The following is a 20,900-nucleotide window of genomic DNA, read 5'->3' on the forward strand; positions in this document are numbered from 1 at the left end:
AAGCTTAGACTATGACTTGTAAGTTCCAATGTGGAAGTCTCTAGGCTTTGCTAGATGTGCTAAATCCTCTACTATAAATAGAGGTGTTTTGTAATGTTGTTGATCAAGCAAAAAAAAAACAAGTTAGAAAAATCAGGAAAAAATTAAGTTATCTAGCAATCAAATATCTTTTATCAAGTTATATAAATCCATAATCTTCCTTAGCACCCAACACACTTTTGAAACCGTTGACAACACTTTTGAAACTATGACAACATATATAATTATGTTCTTAATTATGTGTGAACAAAAACAAATTTGTTCATACATTTACAAAATTGTTGAGAGCAGATACAAAATTGTTGAGAGCAAACGGTGTTTTGTTCAGAAATTTTCAAAAATGTTTTGTAATTTCAACTTTTGGGTTTTTTTTTGCATCATTATTCCGGTTTGGGCTTCATTTGATATTTTGACCCAGATTTTAGGCCTTATAATTTTCCTCTCTAGTTTGAGGTCTGCATTTTTTGTGGATCAACATGACCGTGACTAAACAGGCAAGGAATCGAGCATGGACCAATATATTTGTTTTAACTTTTAAAGGCAGAACCGCCGGCCTGTCTACCCCATGGGTGCAGGTGGGGAACTCGCTTGTGGGCCGTCGAGGACGGAACTTGGACAAGCAGGGCAGGCCAGCCAACCTGTTTGACACCACTACTCTATCTGTTTGCCCTGCTCATTACAGTCGAGCCATGCGAGCCCATGAGCTAGTATCGAGTAGTATCCGATCGACCCGATTGAATCCAAGGGTTTAAAATTTAAACCATCAAAAAATTCAACAACCATCAAACAGCAAATTTGTCTCAGACGTGAGAAACTCGAAAGAAAATTGGAAGAAGCCTCTTCCTTCTAAAAACCGTTTGTCTCATATTCAATCATCATTTCTGTCTCTCCCAACTTTTGAGAGAGAGAGAGAGAGAGAGAGAGAGAGAGAGAGTCTGTAAATCGAAAATGTTGTCGTCGATTAATGCCCTAGCCCTAATTAGGATAGCAACAATGGAGCTTCTTCATGAAACAGAACCATTTGGATCGTTACGTTGGTATACCTATGCTGGTGTTTCTTGTATACTCGTTCTCTTTGCAGGAATTATGTCTGGTCTTACTTTAGGTTTAATGTCACTTAGTCTTGTTGACCTAGAAATTCTTCAAAGAAGTGGAACACCTCAAGAGAAGAAACAAGCAGGTTCGTTATCTTACGTTGATCTTCTTCGTAATCTTTTTAAATTTTGTTTTTGATCATTCATAGCTGAAGGAGATTATGCAATTTAATATGAATTTGTCATAATATCATTTAGTTTGAGATTTGGGTAGACAATGTGATAGATGAATTCTGTTTGTATTTGATTTTTCTGATTTGATCATTGAAAACTGATTTTAATTTTGTAATGTGGTATTACTTTCATGTAATTTGATTGTTAAGAGGTTTGGAATTTAGGGTTTTTCTTTTCATTTTGTTTGAAGTTTGAGTAACAGAGGAAGTATCATGAATTCATGATAATTCTGTTTCTTGTTTTAATTGAGAGAGGACAAAAGTTGTGATCTTTTTATCTAATTTGACCTTGTGGTTGGGATTCTTTTTCAAAAGTTGTGTGCTTTTAGTTTAGCTCCGGGTTATTAAGCTCTTGATTTATGCAATAAAAATTCCATCGTTCTCTCTTAATTTTCTCGTTAATAACAGGTAATGTAGTTTAGAGAAGATAATGGGTTTCTCATAGATACTTTTTTTTTTTTTCAAAATCAGCCTTCCAATTCGTTTAAAAAATTAGGGTTGATATTGAATCCCATCCATTCTCTAAGCTCACACATTGTATATATAATCATTTTAGGAATGCATACAATTTGAACCTACAATATATGCAAAATCAAGGTAGAGATATCTGATATTGCCGAGTCTTGTCATTCTTAAGTTCTTATTATTTATTTCTCAACTCTACCATTTGATTTCAGTTAGTTCTATATTGTAATGTTGCCCAATTTCTAATTACTTTAACCTACTATGCAGCGGCTATCCTTCCGGTCGTTAAAAAGCAACACCAACTTCTTGTTACTTTGCTTTTCTGTAACGCATGCGCCATGGAGGTAAGCAGCCTCTTTAATTTTTGTCTTTGACGAGGATTAAAACACAGGAAATAGAATTGATACATTATTTGAAAGTTTAGTTTTGAAGTTGTTATTGACTTCATTCGATGATTTTTTTTCATTTTTATTTTTATTCATCGTCTTATTGTATTTGTCCATTGTTTGGTGATACAGGCCCTCCCTATCTACTTGGATAAGATATTCCATCCATTTGTTGCTATCGTATTATCTGTAACATTTGTTCTATTCTTTGGAGAGGTAAATCTTATTATCGAGCTAATTAAGCTTTGACTCTTAAGCTAGAATTATAAAGGTGTACCGGCAAGAACATAAGTTCATCGTTATTTAATGTGGTTTCAGGTTATTCCTCAAGCAATATGCACAAGATATGGACTCTCTGTGGGTGCAAATGTTGTATGGCTTGTCCGTGTTTTGATGATAATTTGTTATCCAATTGCTTATCCGATTGGGAAGGTAATATCCATAAAGTGATTGTCAGATTTCAAAAGCATTTAAAACAATGCATACCAAATAGCTAGTATCATGTTGAATTCGAATATTTTACCACTTTTGATCCTGTAGAGACCCATTCAAAGGATTAGACCATCCCACTAATGGCCCTCATTAGACAGGCTTGAAAGGTTTCAAATAATTTCAAGGCTTTCGTTATCAGCCTGTGTCAACTCATCCATTCGACTATTGAGGGATAAAACAACCTCCTTAATAGAATTTCCTTGTCCCGTACGTTTATCCTGTGTTAAGAATAATTTTTTTTTCGAACTTCTCAAAGCTGAACTTGCTTTTATTTGTTACCCCTTTATGATTTAGAAGGAACATGATAAACTTGCATGAAGTCGTTGACTATACTTTTATGATCTGTATTAATATCTTCATCATCTTGTCATTTGCATACTGTTGATGACTAATTGACTCTATCTAAATTTACTTTTAGATTCTAGATTTGCTGCTAGGACACAACGAAGCACTTTTTCGGCGGTCTCAGTTGAAAGCACTTGTCTCTATCCATAGCCAAGCGGTAAGGGTAGCTGGACTTCAAATTTAAGTGGGGAGTTTTGAGTGGTCAGAGACTAACAAGTAATATCAGAATATTACTTGATCTGTCCTCTTAAACTTTATTCATGTGAAAAAGTCATCTGGTTTTTCCATTTTTAGGCTGGTAAAGGAGGGGAACTCACACATGACGAGACAACAATTATTAGCGGCGCACTGGATTTAACTGAAAAGGTATTTGTTTGGATGGATCCTTGTTTCAGAAGTTCGTTTCTTCTCTGAAATCTTAACTAAGCATATATTTTTCTTTGATACAGACTGCAGAAGAGGCTATGACTCCAATTGAGTCGACATTTTCGTTAGACGTCAACTCCAAATTGGACTGGTGAGTGAATAGTTACAAGAATTTCTTTTACTTCACCATTACATTTGATCCTTAATAATTTCTCTTTTAGTGTAACATGAAATATCTTCATGTTCCTACCATGCTAAACACGGCATGATTTTTAAATAAAAGTTTCTTAAGGAAATTGGTGCTTCATATTATAAATCAATTTAAATCAAATCCTCATTACCAAGTTCAATGTGCTTTTGATAAATGTTAATATCCCCTTCTACAAGTGTATGTTCTAAGATAGTGCCTTGAATTTCTTTACTTATTTTTCTTTATCAGTTGTATAGTGTTTCCATTGATATAATCTGAAGCAGGGAGACATGACATACGTAATTGTTGCTAATTTTATATCTCAGGGAGGCAATGGGAAAGATTATAGCTCGAGGCCATAGTCGAGTTCCTGTGTATTCTGGGAATCCAAAAAATATTATTGGACTTCTACTGGTTTGTGCCGAATATATGACTTCTTTTGTTTGTCAATATTCAGAATGTGGAAATTGTAAGGATTGAATGTAACTCAGCTGATTCCACTTTCGAAATTATAGGTGAAAAGTCTTCTCACAATACGGGCTGAATCAGAGACACAAGTTGGTGCTGTTTCTATCCGAAGAATTCCACGGTTTTCTCATTCCTTTGTTTATTGTTCTTGTTTTCAGTTCCTGAACTTACATCTAGATATTTATAATGTTTGTTCATGGAGTATTTCTCAGGGTTCCAGCAGACATGCCTCTGTATGACATTTTGAATGAGTTTCAAAATGGAAGTAGTCATATGGCAGCTGTGGTGAAGACTAAACGTAAACAAGCAAATGGAGAAAAACTGGGTGAAAGCAAAGTAGTTTCAGGGGATTCTAAATTACCATCTGATTTGCCCCCCAAGCAGGATAAAAAGACAGAGTCAGTTGCTATCGACATTCAAAAACTTCCAAGTCCAATCAAAACAAACAACCCGGTTTCATTCCAACAAAGAGACGGAACAAATGTGTATGCTGAAGATATTGAAGATGGTGAAGTGATTGGTATCATCACCTTGGAAGATGTATTTGAAGAGCTTCTGCAGGTAATCAACATGGCACTCCAGTTCTTAAATTCCATTGTTCTCTCCTCTCGTGCATGCATGTTCTTCAATCTGGAATCTCCAACCAGTGAGCTGTTTTATTTCAAGACAATTTTAATCTCTTTAGAGCAGCATTCTGCAACACAAAATAGCTGAGAAAAAAGTTATATGCATTGGCATCAATCACTACAATCACTTTTTTGGACATTTTTGGAAGATTGGCAGATTTTAGCATACTTGGGATTATACAATTTATTCACCTCTGTGCTCATTATCTAACATAAGACTTATGTGTGCGTGGATATATATATATATATATATATATATTTGTGTGTCTACTAACTCTATTCAAACTCTAATCTTATATAAAATACTAATATGGCTCTATACTGATGCAGGAAGAGATTGTAGATGAGACGGATGAGTTTGTTGACGTACATAAAAGGTAACCGGATTAAAGATGTTTTATTTTACTATCATGACAAATTGACGATGAACGAGTGATTGCATGAGAATTTTTCTCCTTCTCTTTAGTAGTGAACTTTTAGTTTAAAATAGTAATCCTCCCATGTGTTTCTTCTCAGGATACGTGTTGTTGCAGCAGCTGCTGCTTCTTCACTCGCACGAAGCCCATCAATTCGAAGGATCACTCAGAAAGGAATAGTACGTGGCAACATTTCTTAACAACTTTTGATCTTCTTCTTTTACATCTCTTTTCCTTGCCATTTATAGGAAAAAAATCAATTGCTAACTAAGAAACGTAAGGAGATCAAAAGGTTTTGAAACAAATTTTAAGCCTAAAAACATTCACAACTTCACTAAATTAAAGGAACAAAATGTCTCTCCTAAGTATGGTAGAATAGATTGTTAATGGATAAGCTTCACTAAAGCATGGAGAGTAACATTGTACCAAAACTAATAGGAAGATAATCACCCGATATTTTGATTTTTTTGCTTTCTCAAGTCCCACATCACACAAATTTTGTAAGAAATGTTTGAAAGCGTATTCAGTTTTTAGGTGGTTTGCTCTGGTAAGGCTAAATGTAACTTGGAGGCAGCACTATGGTGTAAGCCTCCGACTCTTCTCGACATTTGTACACACTTTAAGAACCTCTTGGTCTACAACTAAAATACCCCCAGGAATAAGGAAAAATTAAAGAAGCTGATCGAAAAGGGCGATACTGGGATCTTCAATATTTGTTCACACTCACTGTGTATATGATTCTAGTAATAATTGAAGCTTACTCTTTTTTTTTTTTTTTCAGGGCGGTTTAAACAAGCAAGGACCAACACCAAAGATAGGTTCCGAGGATGATCCAAATTCGATTAGACAAGGGAGTCTCAAGGATCCTCTTCTTGCACATGTCTATTGAGGATGGTTCAACTTTGGTTTAAAATCTACAATCTGCAGACTCCGTTCTCTCTTCGTGTTCTAAACTAATCTCTATGTAACATTCTTGTCAAAATTTTTATGTATAATATGAGATGTTCAAACCGAATCCAATTGCATTTGGAATGGGTGTATTGTGTAATCATTCTTTGATTTCATTGAAGAACAACAATAATTTTTTTATTTAAAGAAAGAAACTTTTTTATATTTCATGTTTGTAGTGTCCCTTAAATCAACTCTTAGGTTGCTGTCAGACCCAACCCTCAGCAGAGAACTAGAGAAGTTTATTATCTCTTGGTTTTCTCTAGGTTAGTCTAAATTAAGAGGATAGGGTAACTCAATGGATATGAATTACAGAGAAGTATAGAGGCAGATTCCGAAGGGAATTTTTGAGACAGAAAAGTAAAAAGATAGAACGACCCTTAGGGGGAGAGAGGATGCACTTAGTTCTTGAGGGCTTACAGACTTAGGCCGAGCTCGCAGCTCCAACTCTAACAAGGTCATCAGGAGCAAACTATATTGCAGGAAATGAATCACTACAAGACACTTTTAAAGATCTTCAGAAGATTAAGGATCTATAAACTAAATACTTCCACATCATCGTTGAGTCCTAAGTAGTGTTCCACTAGTGATGGTTTTTAAACAAAAATTCTAGATATTATATGTGGCACTCTGAAATATAAAGAACTGAGTCGTCCACATGAGATGCTCTAATGTGGTTTGGTTAAGTGGGTTTTTCACCAAATTGAAACTCTCTTATAGATTTTTGTAAGGGAATATAGTCCTAAAATCCATTTATATGCATTTAGCCCACAAAAGGAAATAAACAAGAATTCGTGGATCGATTGTAGTTTCAGTTAATTCCAAAAAAAATTAACTGAAACTAATATTGTTCCAGCGTGGATCTTAGGCCCATTTTGGAATCCGAGATGATTTTAGCTGAATCCTATCTCTTGGCCCTAAAAGAAGAACGTATACTAAGGGCAAAAAATTAGGTTTCGGTGTGAAAATATCACATTTCAGTGATCAAAAGGTAAAATATGTAGTGCCAGTGATGTGTTAACGTTCAGGCACATGAAGTCTATGTCATACACACAATATCAGGTGACTCATCATAAAAGAATACATTATATAATAGTATTTTTGTTCGATACGATGACATTTGCAGTTACCACACCTGCTTTTGTGCACAAGTGTCAAATGTTGCGATTTTGACAACAAAAAAGTTAAGAACTTCAATCACATTTTTGTTAGTGAAAAAAATGGGTTGTGTACAGTGTAAAGTGTATAACGTTATGTGCATGATACGTCTAACAATATGTGCTATATAAATGAGAAACATCTTACATAAAATCGAGTTTATGCATTGAAGCACAAAAGTACTTAAAGCATGACATATTTTTTCACTATGAACTTATCTTTTCGTGCCTGCAACTAATTTAATTCGGACGTTATGGACCTGATCCTTATTACCCTGATTTCTTGGACCAATTCCCCAAGTCCCCTAAATTGTTCTTGTTAGTTTATCAATCATAGGGATCAAACAAGCAAGTTAGTTAACTTTTGGGAGTTAAACGAGAATTAACCCTTGAATAGATTGTTCCAACTTCCACATGCATGATTTTTATTCGATCCTTTCGTAAATCGAAGTGCAATTAATATCTTCTCATAAATACCGAATTTACCCCCTAAGATTTGGGGGATATTAAACTAGTTCTATTCCGCAAACAACTGGTTTTGACCTCATCTCTTCTTCTCTCTCTAAAATTACTTGGAAGAGAAGGAATCAAGTAAGTTGCCCTAAATTTATTCATCATCCAACAAATCCACGGTTTTTTCTGTTCATTATGTTCGATAATTTCACTGATTTTATTAGTTCATATATTGTTTTATTTATTGCGATTTGTTTGACATTTCGCACGTTTTTCTCACGGTTAGATTTCTTCTTTCTCCATCCTATTTTCTTCCAATTCATTGATTTTCCAATTGAGCTATATTTTATTCAATTCCAATCAGATTTTTTTTCATATATTGTGATCGTTTTCATGGATGAATTAGATTTTTTAGGGTTTCATCTTGGAATTTGATGTTTTTATAGTAAGATTACTGTAATTTGAGCTAGAATTATTGCGGGTCATTAGTGAATTATCGTGATTTTGGGTATATGAGAGGACCTGAGGTGTAGAATCTAGGGTTTTTGTTATTTGTTTTTTTTATCAAACCGTTGTTGTTAGTGAATGGTGATTGATTATCAGCTCTAATACGGTTATCATACATGTTTTATGCAGTTTCAGCTACTATTTTTCTTCAATGGGGTTCAGTTTAGTGTATAAATTACTGCAAGAGATATTTCCACAGGTATATAGTTAAAACTTTATAAACAATGGAGTAGTTTATCTTAGAATTCAATTATTTGTGCTTGGCTTTGAAGTTTAGTGCGTAATTTGTGATCTCTGTTACCGTGAACTGTGATTCTCTCAGTAAATTCTTGTTTATCGTGGTTCCAAACAAACGACAGCGCCCCATCGTCTTTTTTGGATTAGGGGTTACGTGGAAAGTTCTTAAACTCTGTACTTAGGGTTTAGGGCAGTTATGGGAAAGTTTTAATGGCTATGGTTTTTTGGAGTTTCACGCTTTATTATCATAATGTTTTATGTTTTGCTGACAAACATGACTAAGACGACAATTTTTTATTTCGTGTGTAGGTCGATGTTCGCCTACTAAAGGCTGTGGCATTTGAACACTCCAAGGATGCTGATGGAGCCGTGGAAGCGGTTGTTTCTGAGATTCTCCCCTTCGTAAGCAAGCAGATGGAGGCATCTCGTCCTATCAATGGTAGTACAGATGATCATCCTATCTCTGGCAGCAGTTCATTAAACGCCCCAGATCCTTCCCGTGAAATCGAGGATTTAAAAAACCCATCAGTTGGAGGAAGTAAAATTTTCATCTTCGTTTGAAAAGCTCCTTATTTTATTGCTTAATTGAGATGGCATAATATGCACCTTAATACTTTTTGTTGTGTTTGTTCTTAGCTTCGTAAGAACTATTCTAATGCTGTTTTTTGTTGGATTAAAGTTAGTACTTATTTAACATGAGAATTTTTAAAGGGGATCTAGTGTTTTAGTGGGTTATTTAATCTTACAAATTTTTTCGTTTTTGAAAAATCATATGAAAAGGAATGCCAAGTTAATAGAATCACATCTTTATGGTTGCAGGTGACGAAGCAACAACAAGCACTCCCTTGACACCAGGAACTCTAGCAAGTGAAAAATCTAGTGAAAATTGCCATACTGGTGCTCCTTGTAGTGATTCTACATGTCTAGATGAGCCTATAGATGTTTTTTCAGCTACAAATATTGTTGACAGAGATGATACTGATCAGGTGTTCGAAGATAATGAAGAGAGACCCTCATCAAGCAATCAAGAGATGCTATCTTCTGGGTTACTTGAGAGCTCATATTCAACATCAAACTCTACGATACATGAAGAGACTGTCATGTCAGATAGTTGTAGTGACGCTCTTCTTGATAGTATACAGGAAATTCAACAAGTAGCTGATGGTTCTTGTGAACCCGGCAAGAGTGACGAGCTTCGATCATGTCAAGAGAACACATTGAGATTTGAAGATGTGCCAAGTAGTTCATTGCAGGACTCATTAGCTGGTAACGAAGATCTTGCAGATCTTGTAGAACATGAATCAGGTTCAAGGGGTTCGTTGGAGAATGCTATCTCTGATTTTGAAATGAACATTGAAAATGATTATTCCTCTGCTACGGTAGTTACACAATCTACCCAAATTTGTAGAATGGACCTTCTCGAAGATGCTATTGAAGATGCAAAAAGTAATAAGGTACTATTCATGCGATGCTTTCTGATGTAAATTAATGTTTTGGTATTGCTAGTGGTCTTGACTTCTTGGAAGTGGTATAGTTATCTACTAAAGCTCAAATTGACTGCATTTTCCCTCAAGTCTTCTCTTGCAGTTGAGCTTTCTGTGAAATAATGTGCCAAACAACAAAAGTGAACCAGATGACACAGGCCACTAGCGTTAAAAACGAGCATAACTATTAGTTGAAACTCACGTAGGCACATGAACTGACTGTTACTACTAATTAGCAGGATTTAGTAAGTAGTGACGAATGCGCAATTGGCCACATTGGCTGAATGGATGCAATTGATCAGGGTTAGATATCTTTGCAGAAAGAGATTAATGTTATTCTGACTTGGAATTTTTTAGATTACTGTTGTAGTCTTGTTCATTTTCTATTTTATTTCGATTGATAAATGTATTTGGTAAGTTTTGTTCGTGTTCCAGCTTAAGGTTTCAATCACTCGACATGATTTAATCTTTGCCTGCATGAACATGTTTTTTTGAAATGGTGCAGCAAACTCTGTTTTCAGCTATGGAAACCGTCATCAACATGATGAAAAAAGTGGAACTTCAGGAGAAAGAAGCTGAAAATGTCAAAGATGAAGCAGAGAAGGGAGGGTTAGACATCCTTGTCAAAGTGGAAGAGCTCAGTCAAATGCTGCAGCATGCAAAAACTGCAAATGACATGGTTTTGCTTACTCCTCATGCCTTGCTCTTGCTGATATTTATTTTTGTAGCTTGAACTAAATATTTAACGAAGTAAAAGAATCATAGTTTACGTGTATGTTCTATTCGCCCATAGACTCTTAATTCGATGATTCAGAACTTACTTTCACGAACATGCACATTTATTTAGTAGATAGGACTGTAATATTAGTATCATAAGGAAGATACTTAATCCTTGTCGATGATTCTAAAGTAACAAGAAAGGGAAAAAAAAAGCCAGATTTCACTAAAGTTCATTATAAACCTCCTTCGTTAGGCCTTCCTGCTTTCATTCTTGTAAACTTTGTTGTACAGAATATCCTCTAAGGATTAAAATTTGATGCGTTCCTGATTAAATTATATAATTTATGGTATTGGATGAGTTAATTAAACGATCTCCTGGTTTTCTGCAGCATGCTGGGGAAGTTTACGGAGAGAAGGCCATTCTAGCTACTGAAGCACGGGAACTTCAATCTCGTGTAGTTAATTTGTCAGAGGAAAGGGATAAATCTCTTGCAGTTCTTGATGAGGTGCCTTGACATTACTATAAGTTCATATAAGCTTTGTACCAATTTGCATGAAGAAAATTCTTTTTTCAACATAGCCACATTTGGATATAGCACCAGTAACTTATACTAGAATATGACCTTATGTTTTGTTCTTGGGCAGATGAGACAAAGTCTTGAAGCAAGAATAGCAGCTGCTGAAGAAATCAAGAGTACAGCCGAGAAAGAGAAGGAAGAAAAGGAAAAATCCGCAAAGAAGGCACTTATGGAGCAAGAGCTCATAATGGAAAAAGTGGTTCAAGAGTCGAAAAGACTACAACTAGAAGCAGAGGAGAATGCCAAGGTAATAACAGTTGTCATGCATAGAACTAGTGATAGTGCTTGAAACCTAAAAGAAATAAAATAGATAGAAAACTTATAAATATGCTAATCTAAATTTACTCTGTTGTAGTTGCGGGACTTCCTCATGGATCGTGGTCGTGTTGTTGACACATTGCAGTAAGTATTATCTACTTTCGTTCTTTTCGCGAGGCGTAGCTTGAAGCAGTCAGAAAACCTAAATAACACCAATATGGGCAAAAAGAGTTATATAACGATAAATAGTTTGTCTTTGATAGATATCGTAACATAAGCAAGTCAAGTAGCAAGTAAAGAGTGCCTGACCGAACAAAACGAAAAACTTGCTCAAATTTTCAGGATACAGTTCTGTCGCTGTATTTTTGAAATGTGTAGTCGCATCATTCTCTTTACGCATCTGCTTAGTTACTTCACTGGCTTATACTCCTTAATTATATCAGACATCAAAAACCCGAAAAATTTCAAGCATTTCCATATAGTTTTTTTGTTGTAAAATAAAATTGAAGCTCTTACAATAACACTGAAATGTGATAACGGCGTTAAGTTTTATTTTTCTTTTCGTTCTCTGCAGAGGAGAGATAGCTGTTATTTGTCAAGACGTTAAATTTCTTAAAGAAAAATTCGACGACCGTGTTCCACTCAGTAAGTCACTATCTTCAAGTCAGACAAGTTTCCTCTTGGCATCTTCAACTTCATTCAGCAGAGGGCTAATCTCAGACTGGGTATCTGATCAAGGCAAGTTGGGCACTCAGACACCAAAACGGTTAAGCCCTGAATCATCAGTCTCTGAACATTCAGAAACGAAAAGTCCTGTGAAAAAGGTTACAGAAGATGATAGTAATGTGGGTTCGGATGATGAATGGGATCTCTTTGAAGATTAGAACTTAGAAACAGGTAAATAGCGAAGCTCCTATCATGATAGAAAAAATAGAAAAAGTTTTGCAAGATTCAACTTTTTTTAGGGGAATACTTCATAATATAGAGATCATATTGCTTTTGATTGCTATTGTGGTATTATATATTGAAATTTCCGAACATATCAATGGAAATAAGTAAAATATTTCAGTTCCTATGGCCACTGAAATGATATTGCATAAGGTATATGCTGTTTAGTCATTATTTAGGTGAAAATCATTGTTCGATCTGACAAAAGTCAATATTTCGACGAATACTCAGTCTGCAATTATAATTATTATTGTTATCAAAACAATTCCGAAGGTGTTTTCCCTAGCACACTTCACCCACAAAATACATTTTTTAGTTTTTTTTTTGATGAGATAAATACGTTTTTTAGTTTGTAGTCTCTAACCTTGTTCCCGTCAAATCAATGTTATCTTTGTATTCTTTCAAAGACAATTTGGTTCTTTCCCTTCTTATAAAATATCAGACCTTGTCTGTTTTTCTTTATAATTCAATAGTGCTAGTAAGTAGTAGTCAAATACAAGATAATTTGAAGACTGGTCATTGTTATATTTCTATCCTCACTGTGAAAATTTAGGTCATCCAAAAAATAGGTACCATAACTTGTTGGTTATAAAATAACCACTGTTTTGGTTGATGTATATATGGTCTAGTAAGGCTTATACAGGAGAGAACAAGATTTGGGATAGTAGGAATAGATAAGTGGATTGGGAGGAATTTTAACAAATTATGTTTTGGTGGGTAAAAAATGTGTAGTCACTATCACTAGTCAATTCTGTAAAAAAAGAACTATCACTAGTCACTGTTGGATCTACTTGTCAGGTCCTACAATTAGGTATAAGATGACAAGGATTAATATATTAGAATCCATTGAGTGTCAACTTGGTTTGACAATGACAATGACATCAACTATACCCCCTCTATTCATGTCTGATTTGGTAAGCATGTAAAACATTGAATATCACTTAAAATTTATGACAATCTTTAAATTACTTTGGGGCATTCAAAGTAGTCTACTTAAAGATTAAGTAAATCAATATTGATATAGAAAATATTGCTTCTACACCAAAAATTTACTTCATTGTATTTTGCTCTCTAATCTTCATGTTCACCTCACTTCGATTACTGCAATCTCTGACTATTACAGTCGTCTTCGACCACCGACCACCGACCACCGACCACGACCGACCACCGACCACCGACCACGACCGACCACCACCGACCACCATTTTGTTCTTACTCTTCTTTATGTTCAACTCTTACCTTTCTCTCTAAAAAAATCCATCAAATTTGAGAATCTATCAGATATCAGATATGCTGAAAATGATGAAGATGAAGAGATGCGCTCCTTCGTCTCCATTGTTGTAGCAGGGCAACAACTGCAAGGACAAATGGCAAAATCCCCTGTGTTTCTTGCTTCAGACCGTCCATGGAGGGTTGCAAAATACTTGATTGAGGGTCTGGAACCCTTGAGGAGGGTTACGAACCAATACAATACACCATACCTTTTTGTTGGGGTTAGAAAATAAGTTCATATTTTGTACTTAAACTAGAAAAATAGAAAGAGAAATAGTTGAAAAGTCGGAGGAGCAGGTACATTACGAAAGCGAGACGACAAAAAACAAAAAAGGCAAACCCGTCGCCTAAGTGAGAGGACTATTTACAAATTTGAAATTCCCGCCTCATTGAAATGGCATGTGGGATATATGATATGCCCATTGCTTAAAAATGCATTTTAGCCCAACAAACTAACTTGAATAGAACTAAATTAACTACTAATATTGATAAGATTAAGGAGGAACTAAGATATTACAAAACCTAAAATTCAGTTTAGGTGATCCTATGAACACCTAAACCACTCAACTTTACCACGTAACTACCAAAAAAATGTTAGTTCATGGAGGAAAAAGAAAGGGCGATATTCATATTTCTTAAAACATTCTCTGTATTTCATTTTTCCTACTCCAAGTGCCTAAGAACTATATTTGAATCGAGTTTATGTATTGTACGAGCTATTGAAGTGTTATCATACTGACAAAATATAATTATAGTTCTTAACAATTGATATAGCTAGAGAGAGTTGAGAAAGAAGTGAACCCACCAAGTAAAGTTTGCCTACCAAAAATAATATATTGTATACATAAAATACACAAGGAGAACCCTCTCAAATAATGCTATTAGTAGTATTACATGTTGGCTTGTGCTTCCTAGGAGTACTTGTGATCCCAACATAAGAGCATAGAAATGCAAACTCTCATTATATGAAGCTTTCCCTTTTGCTGTCTCACCATTTTCTTCAACTTATCATATCTCTTACCCATGACTTCACTTTTCTTCTTTATTATTACTTACTAAATATATCACAAAACTTTCTTCCACCTTGAATTTATGGATGGTTGAGTTATCTAGTATCTAATCAAACACGGATAGATAACGATGGACGGGCCCATTGTACCATTCCGATGGCGCAATATCACATGTATATTGTCTATGTAGGGCACGAGAACACTATTCTCCTGTTAAGCCAGGGGTTTGACAAGGCAGTTTGAAGTAACTAAGATGGATCTTATCTTTTAGGGCAAACAACCCTACCACAATGCCCTTGTTAAGACAAAGAGAGAGACCTTTCAAAAGCTCAGGGACCCTATAAAAGCTTTCTACAACTTGAAATGACCTTCAATGTAATCTTCCCCAGAGGCACCCTTCAACTAATAGACTAATAGTAGGACAATCTTTCTACAATTTCAATGGCCTTCAATGTGACTTTCCTAGGTGACATACCTTTAGATTAATTAATTGGTTGTCATGTCCTCTCGACGGGCCCGTCCCACGCGTAAAACTGTAAACCACGTGTAAAACCATAAACTTATGTTTTTACTGATTAAACACGAAAAATATCAAGAAAATCTAACACCTAAAGAGATAGTTGGGTCTAGGTGTGGATTTAGGGGGGGTAGTGGAGCAAGACTTTCGCGGACTCTTGAGAGTCCGCGAAAGTCCGAGGCATTCAAATCGAGACATTTGAGAGTCCACGAAAGTCTGAGGCATTCAAATCGAGACATTTGAGAGTCCACGAAAGTCTGAGGCATTCAAATCCAGACATTTGAGAGTCTATGAAAGTCCGAAGCATTCGATTGTAGACAAAATATGTCCCAGACTTTGGTGGACTTCATAGTTTGATGAATTTGTGAAGGATTTGGGACAAATTTGGAAGCCAAAATGTCTTTCAAAAAACAAGAGACATTTGAAGTCCATCATGTGATAAAAAACAATAATAATATTAAAATAATAAATGTCTACCAAATGTCCATCAATGTCCACAAATATTCACAGATGTTCACGAAAGTCGAAAAATATATTTTTGAAATGTTAGTATAAATATATTATTTCATGTGATTAAACAATAATAATAATATTAAAATAATAAATGTCTACCAAATGTCCATCAATGTCCACAAATATTCACAGATGTCTACGAAAGTCGAAAAATATATTTTTGAAATGTTAGTATAAACATATTATTTCATGTAATTAAAAAATAATAATAATATTAAAATAATATCTACCAAATGTCCATCAATGTCCACAAATATTCACAGATGTTTACGAAAGTCGAAAAATATATTTTTGAAATGTTAGTATTAATATATTATTTCATGTGATTAAATAATAATAATAATATTAAAATAATAAATGTCTACCAAATGTCCATCAATGTCTACAAATATTCACAGATGTCTACAAAAGTCGAAAAATATATCTTTGATTAGCACAAATATAATATGCATTACATATTTTGTCAATGGACTCAAGATCTTAAAATGTCCCCAGGACATTTTGTCTATGGATCAAATGTCTTGAAATGTCTATAAAGACATTTTGTCTACAAACTCTCAATGTCTTGAAAATGTCTATGAACACATGTTGTCTATAATAACTCATCCGAAATGTCTTGAAATGTCTACGGGACATTTTGTCTATGAAAATCTGTGAAAGTCTGTGAAAGTCCCGCTCCACTACCCCCTTCTTCCCCAAGTCATTCTTTAATTGGAATCTTAAAAGATCCAATCAACAATAGACAAGTGGAGGACAACAAGATAGTTCTTACCATCATAAAAGCCAATTTTAATGTAGTTGCATTGTTCTTATTTGGTTATTGTGGGTGATGATGGGGTAGTACTTCACTTAGTCACATCATCATGTTGAGGGCAAGCCCTACCAAGTACTTGAAGGTTTTGTTTGGTAATAATGCCATTCAATGAAAACCCTCCAAGTCACGTGTGATATGAACCTTGTCCACGTGAGGCCTAGGCCCACTTGATGGTCCTAATGAATTGACAAAAATTGTAGGAGATTTGAAAATATCAAATATTAGATGTTGGATTAGAATCTTTTTTAATCTGAAATCACGAAGTGATACTAACGCCCCTAATTTGTGACTAACTCAACATTTTGGCCCCCATAAATATGATGCAGTTCGTTTTGACTTACAGGGGCCAAAAAATTGTTAACTTTCTGTCGAATTATTCTTGGGGACTAAAATAGAAGTAATTCCCCAAAAAGAATTAATATACATAAAGGCGACATCATCTCCTTAACACTCTCCACTTCACCTTTCTTCTCCTGTAGAAAGTCACTGACTGCCAGCTGGCGACCTTCAACACTAAGTTTTTATTCATGAACTAGACCTCCGACGATGGGAAGAAAGAAGAGAAGCAGGAGAAGAACAAGAGAGAGAGAGGGAGTGAGAGGAAAAGAAGAAGAAGAAGAAGAGAGAGAAAGGAAGAAGAAGCAAACAAGTTTTGTTAGAGTGAAAAGTCCTTGGCCCAAAGTTACAGGTCGACGACTTTCTGCCGGATAAGAAAAGTGAGGTGGCCAGAGAGGGAGAGATGAGACGGAGGAAAGATGGGGTAAAGTGAAGGAGAGATTAGGAGACGATGTGACCTGTATGAATTTGAATTTTTCTGCGAATTAATTGTAATTTAGCCCCCAAGTATATACCCGGAAAAAGTTAAATCTTTTTACTCCTTGGAAGCCAAAAGGAACATTTGGACACTTATTGCGGCCCAAAGGGTGAATTGGTCACAAATTAGGGCCAAAACGGAATTAACCATCGACAATGCGGTATTCCAATAGTTGAGTTCATAGTTTTATCAGTGAGAAATCCCATTTTCTATATTTCCTTACAATTTCAACTTAATACCACTCAGATTGCATTTTCGGAGGTAAATTTTAAATCAGTCTATATATCAATTACTGAAGAACCATATATTATAAACAAGGCAACAATCTGTGCTTATTGGAGTTAGAGAAAAAAAAATGAAATAATTGAAGTTCAAAATACAAATAAAACATACAATTTATGTACTTTGATCTTTCTTTCTTTCTTTGAAGATGATAAAACTCTATATATGAAACCAAAGTCACTCAAATCTCATGTCGATTCCAGTGCTTTCTCGATGTCTTTCTGTATTTTTAAGAAGAAAAAGAATATCAATGTAATGAAAACAGATTAAGAGATAGAAGAAGAAGAAGAAGAAGAAGAAGATGGTGAGGAAAAAAGAAACGGACCTCGATTGTTAATGGGTTAGTTGTTGGTCCGTATCGGTTAATAACATGACCCTGTTTATCAAGTAGAAACTTAGTGAAGTTCCATTTGATGGTAGCTCCCATACATCCTGGTTTACTTGATTTCAGAAACCTGTAGATGGGTGCGGCAGTTGGTCCATTTACGCGAACCTAGCAAAGAAAAAGTAAGCCAAACATATCAGATTATGTCGTGGTGAATCGATAAGAACATTAAGGGTACGTGAATAAATATTTATACAAGTAGAAGAGGTTATTTTGGAGCTTTTGTTGGGAGTGTTTAGCGGTGCTCCAAAACTTATGAACATCACTTTGGTTGAGTCGTGACATGTATGTCTTTCCACTAGAGAGATCAAGGTTCAAATCTTACCGTTCTAAAAAAAGAGATTTCATGTATAAATGGGATCACTCTAGCTAAGTAGTTTCAAACGGGCTCAACTCGAGATAGGATTCTATGATCACTGTACCCCGATGCAAGTCAACCCTTACTTGCAGGTCCAGCTTGGGACCTTCTTGAGCAACCCAAACCCGAGTTGGACCCCCAAGTTACTCGAATGCATCTCCGATCCCAACAACTTAGCACTCCAGTTAGTTTAATAGATGCTAAGTTATTCTGTACTAACACGAACATTTTCATGCCATACCAACCGGAGCCTTAGTTCCTTACATTTCTTATATCAGTATATGTGGAAAAAAACGAACTAACAAATCAACAACCTAAATTTCATCAAATTCTTACTTAGATTTAACAAATCACGTAATGAAAACAGCCATCAAGTTGAATAGAAAAAATCGTCCAATTTAGTGTTTGTTGTATTCAAAACCAGAGATCTTGTTTACCTTCTGAAACATAGGAAATTCAGCCTTGAATCTTGTACATGCAAATTCCTGCACTTGCTCCCCTGACATAGGTTCCTGCTTCAAGAACTGATTGCATGGAAACGCCAATATCTCTAAACCTACACACCCACCATCACACAAAATGAGTAAAGCATTAAACGTACTTCCGTATGAATGAAATCTTTGCTGATCAAAGAAACTCTTGAAACAATATCTCACACAATTTTGAAAACAAGAAGCTGGGCTCGAGACCAAATTTTCAATTGGTCTAGGTTAAAAGGGCATATCTATATCTAGCAGGCCTTGGCTCATGTATAAACTATGCAAACTTAACATACTATGTGCAAACCTTACATGGGAAGTTGAAGCCTAGAGAAGATCAATGACAAGAGAAAATTTGGCCTAGGGAGTTTCGACAATTTTTCTCTTTAAAAGAAATAAAATACAAAAGAGTGTAGCACGAAACCCTCAATCAGTACTCTTTATGACTATGAGACTATCATTCATGTGTTTTGTTAATGAGATTTCGCAATAACAAATTAAGATGGGGTTGGGGACTAAGAGATTATGTAGAAACGAAGCCTTTGTGGCTAGGAAGCAAGAAGGTCGTCCTTGGACACTGCCACGACAATGAAGCTACTTTTCTTATGTAGTTCACTACGGATTTAAGAAATTAACGCTACAAACACGACAAAGACATAAATGGCTCAATTTGTAATCCAAAAACATGTTCTCAAAACTCATACAACATACACTTTTTCTTTCTTGTTTTATGAGTAGATAATATATTGATGAAAAGTGTAGAGATTGCACAAAAGTACACAAGAACCCATCAATAGGCTTTAGTTAACATGTTACAAAAAGAATTCTTCGGCATCTCGTCCTCAATTACTTAATCATTGCACCATTGTTCGCAACCGAGTAGGTCTCACTAACGGAATCACATAACTCTCTTTTTTTCCTATTGAAATAACCACGTAAATCTCTTGGTTTACTTGTTCTTCGTCATAACACTTGACAAAATGAAATCCTATGAAATATCTATACATTTTTCGAAATCCATAAATCTAAATCCCTCACCAATTTTGGATGTAATGTAAACCTGCAAATTAATCTTTGGGAAATTTTTTTTTAGTGGAACCAAAAGAAGCAAAGAGAAAATATAAGAGGAAAAAAAGAGAGAATGTAATCTCACCTTGGTCCTTGTATTTAGAGTAAAACTCAGCTAATTGGGTGTAATTTCTGTTTGTAAATCCACTGTTTTCATCACCACAAAAATAATCTCAAACAAATCAGGAAAAAGAAATTGAAAATTTGAAATCAAAAGAATAAAAGGAGTATAAGAGAAATAAAAATCACCATTTTGAAGCAACATTGACAACAAGAAGGACCTTTCCTTTGAATATGCTTAGATCTACATCATTTCCTTTGCAATCCTGCCACCAACAAAAAAGAACCCATGAAGGCCAAGAGAGAGAGAGAGAGAGAGAGAGAGAGAGAGAGAGAGAGAGAGATGGGTATAACCTTGACAGTAAATTCATGGAGAGAATCTTCCATGAATGACAAAAGAGTTTCCCCTCCAAGCTTTTTCCTTAAAATGGTTTTTCAGAATTTTAAAAGTTGGTATAAGAAAACCAAATTAACTAACTACTTGCCATTTATGCCGCTCATTCATAACAGAAATGGTTCTTGGGCCATTCCCACTTTATACAAAATGGAAATGTAGTCAGAACCATCCATATTATTTTTTTTTTGAGTTAATTTCATTCATAAGTTGGAAATCAATCTGGAACATTACATGGTTGAGATTTTTAACTCCTCTAAGTACAACATGAGAGTTACATAAGTAAAATACAATACAGAACTTCCAAACTTAATGTCCAAAGAAATCGCCGCTTTGGAATCCATTAACACTTGGACCCTCACTGATCTCCCACCTGGTAAACGAATTGGATGCAAGTAGGTTTACAAGATTAAGTTTAAGTTTGACAGATCAATCGAACATTACAAATCTCGTTTGGTCGCTAAAGGTTATACTCAAATTGAGGGACTCGACTATCATGACATATTTGCACCCGTTGCTAAACTGCTCACTGTTCGAGTCCTTCTGTCCATTGTCGCCATCAAAGGCTGGCCTCTCCATCAGTT

The 20,900-nt window shown here is 35.2% G+C and overlaps 3 protein-coding genes across 6 annotated transcripts; 2 read left to right on the forward strand and 1 right to left on the reverse strand.

Moving 5' to 3' along the window:
• The first annotated feature begins 816 nt into the window (after positions 1 to 816).
• Positions 817 to 6,178, forward strand: LOC147559280 (DUF21 domain-containing protein At4g14240-like). The gene is made up of 13 exons (XM_086661164.1): positions 817 to 1,219; positions 2,039 to 2,115; positions 2,290 to 2,373; positions 2,476 to 2,589; positions 3,068 to 3,151; positions 3,289 to 3,360; positions 3,444 to 3,511; positions 3,877 to 3,964; positions 4,066 to 4,139; positions 4,231 to 4,579; positions 4,975 to 5,021; positions 5,161 to 5,239; positions 5,842 to 6,178. The coding sequence occupies exons 1-13, from the start codon at positions 988 to 990 to the stop codon at positions 5,947 to 5,949; spliced, it is 1,476 nt and encodes a 491-aa protein (XP_086517290.1). The 5' UTR covers positions 817 to 987; the 3' UTR covers positions 5,950 to 6,178.
• Positions 6,179 to 7,585: 1,407 nt separating this feature from the next.
• On the forward strand, positions 7,586 to 12,475 carry LOC147559281 (uncharacterized). 4 transcript variants are annotated; one of them, XM_086661162.1, is made up of 9 exons: positions 7,586 to 7,756; positions 8,255 to 8,324; positions 8,672 to 8,900; positions 9,182 to 9,816; positions 10,352 to 10,525; positions 10,956 to 11,072; positions 11,212 to 11,391; positions 11,500 to 11,546; positions 11,977 to 12,475. In XM_086661162.1, the coding sequence occupies exons 2-9, from the start codon at positions 8,277 to 8,279 to the stop codon at positions 12,284 to 12,286; spliced, it is 1,740 nt and encodes a 579-aa protein (XP_086517288.1). In that variant the 5' UTR covers positions 7,586 to 7,756; positions 8,255 to 8,276; the 3' UTR covers positions 12,287 to 12,475. The 4 variants fall into 4 exon arrangements, with proteins under 4 accessions (XP_086517288.1, XP_086517289.1, XP_086517286.1 ...); XM_086661163.1 differs by having other exon boundaries at positions 7,593 to 7,756; positions 8,672 to 8,801; XM_086661160.1 differs by having other exon boundaries at positions 7,755 to 7,899.
• A 5,077-nt stretch (positions 12,476 to 17,552) lies between these two features.
• On the reverse strand, positions 17,553 to 20,434 carry LOC147559282 (putative phospholipid hydroperoxide glutathione peroxidase). The gene is made up of 6 exons (XM_086661166.1): positions 20,277 to 20,434; positions 20,112 to 20,188; positions 19,948 to 20,009; positions 18,753 to 18,871; positions 17,898 to 18,065; positions 17,553 to 17,793 (listed from the first exon to the last, which is right to left on the reverse strand). The coding sequence occupies exons 1-6, from the start codon at positions 20,307 to 20,309 to the stop codon at positions 17,761 to 17,763; spliced, it is 492 nt and encodes a 163-aa protein (XP_086517292.1). The 5' UTR covers positions 20,310 to 20,434; the 3' UTR covers positions 17,553 to 17,760.
• Between the last annotated feature and the right edge of the window lie 466 nt (positions 20,435 to 20,900).

The sequence above is a fragment of the Eschscholzia californica genome, unplaced genomic scaffold (genome assembly GCF_041429995.1).
Source record: "Eschscholzia californica isolate CP2 unplaced genomic scaffold, dmEscCali1.0.p SCAF_2, whole genome shotgun sequence".
NCBI classification, from domain to species: Eukaryota; Viridiplantae; Streptophyta; class Magnoliopsida; order Ranunculales; family Papaveraceae; genus Eschscholzia; species Eschscholzia californica.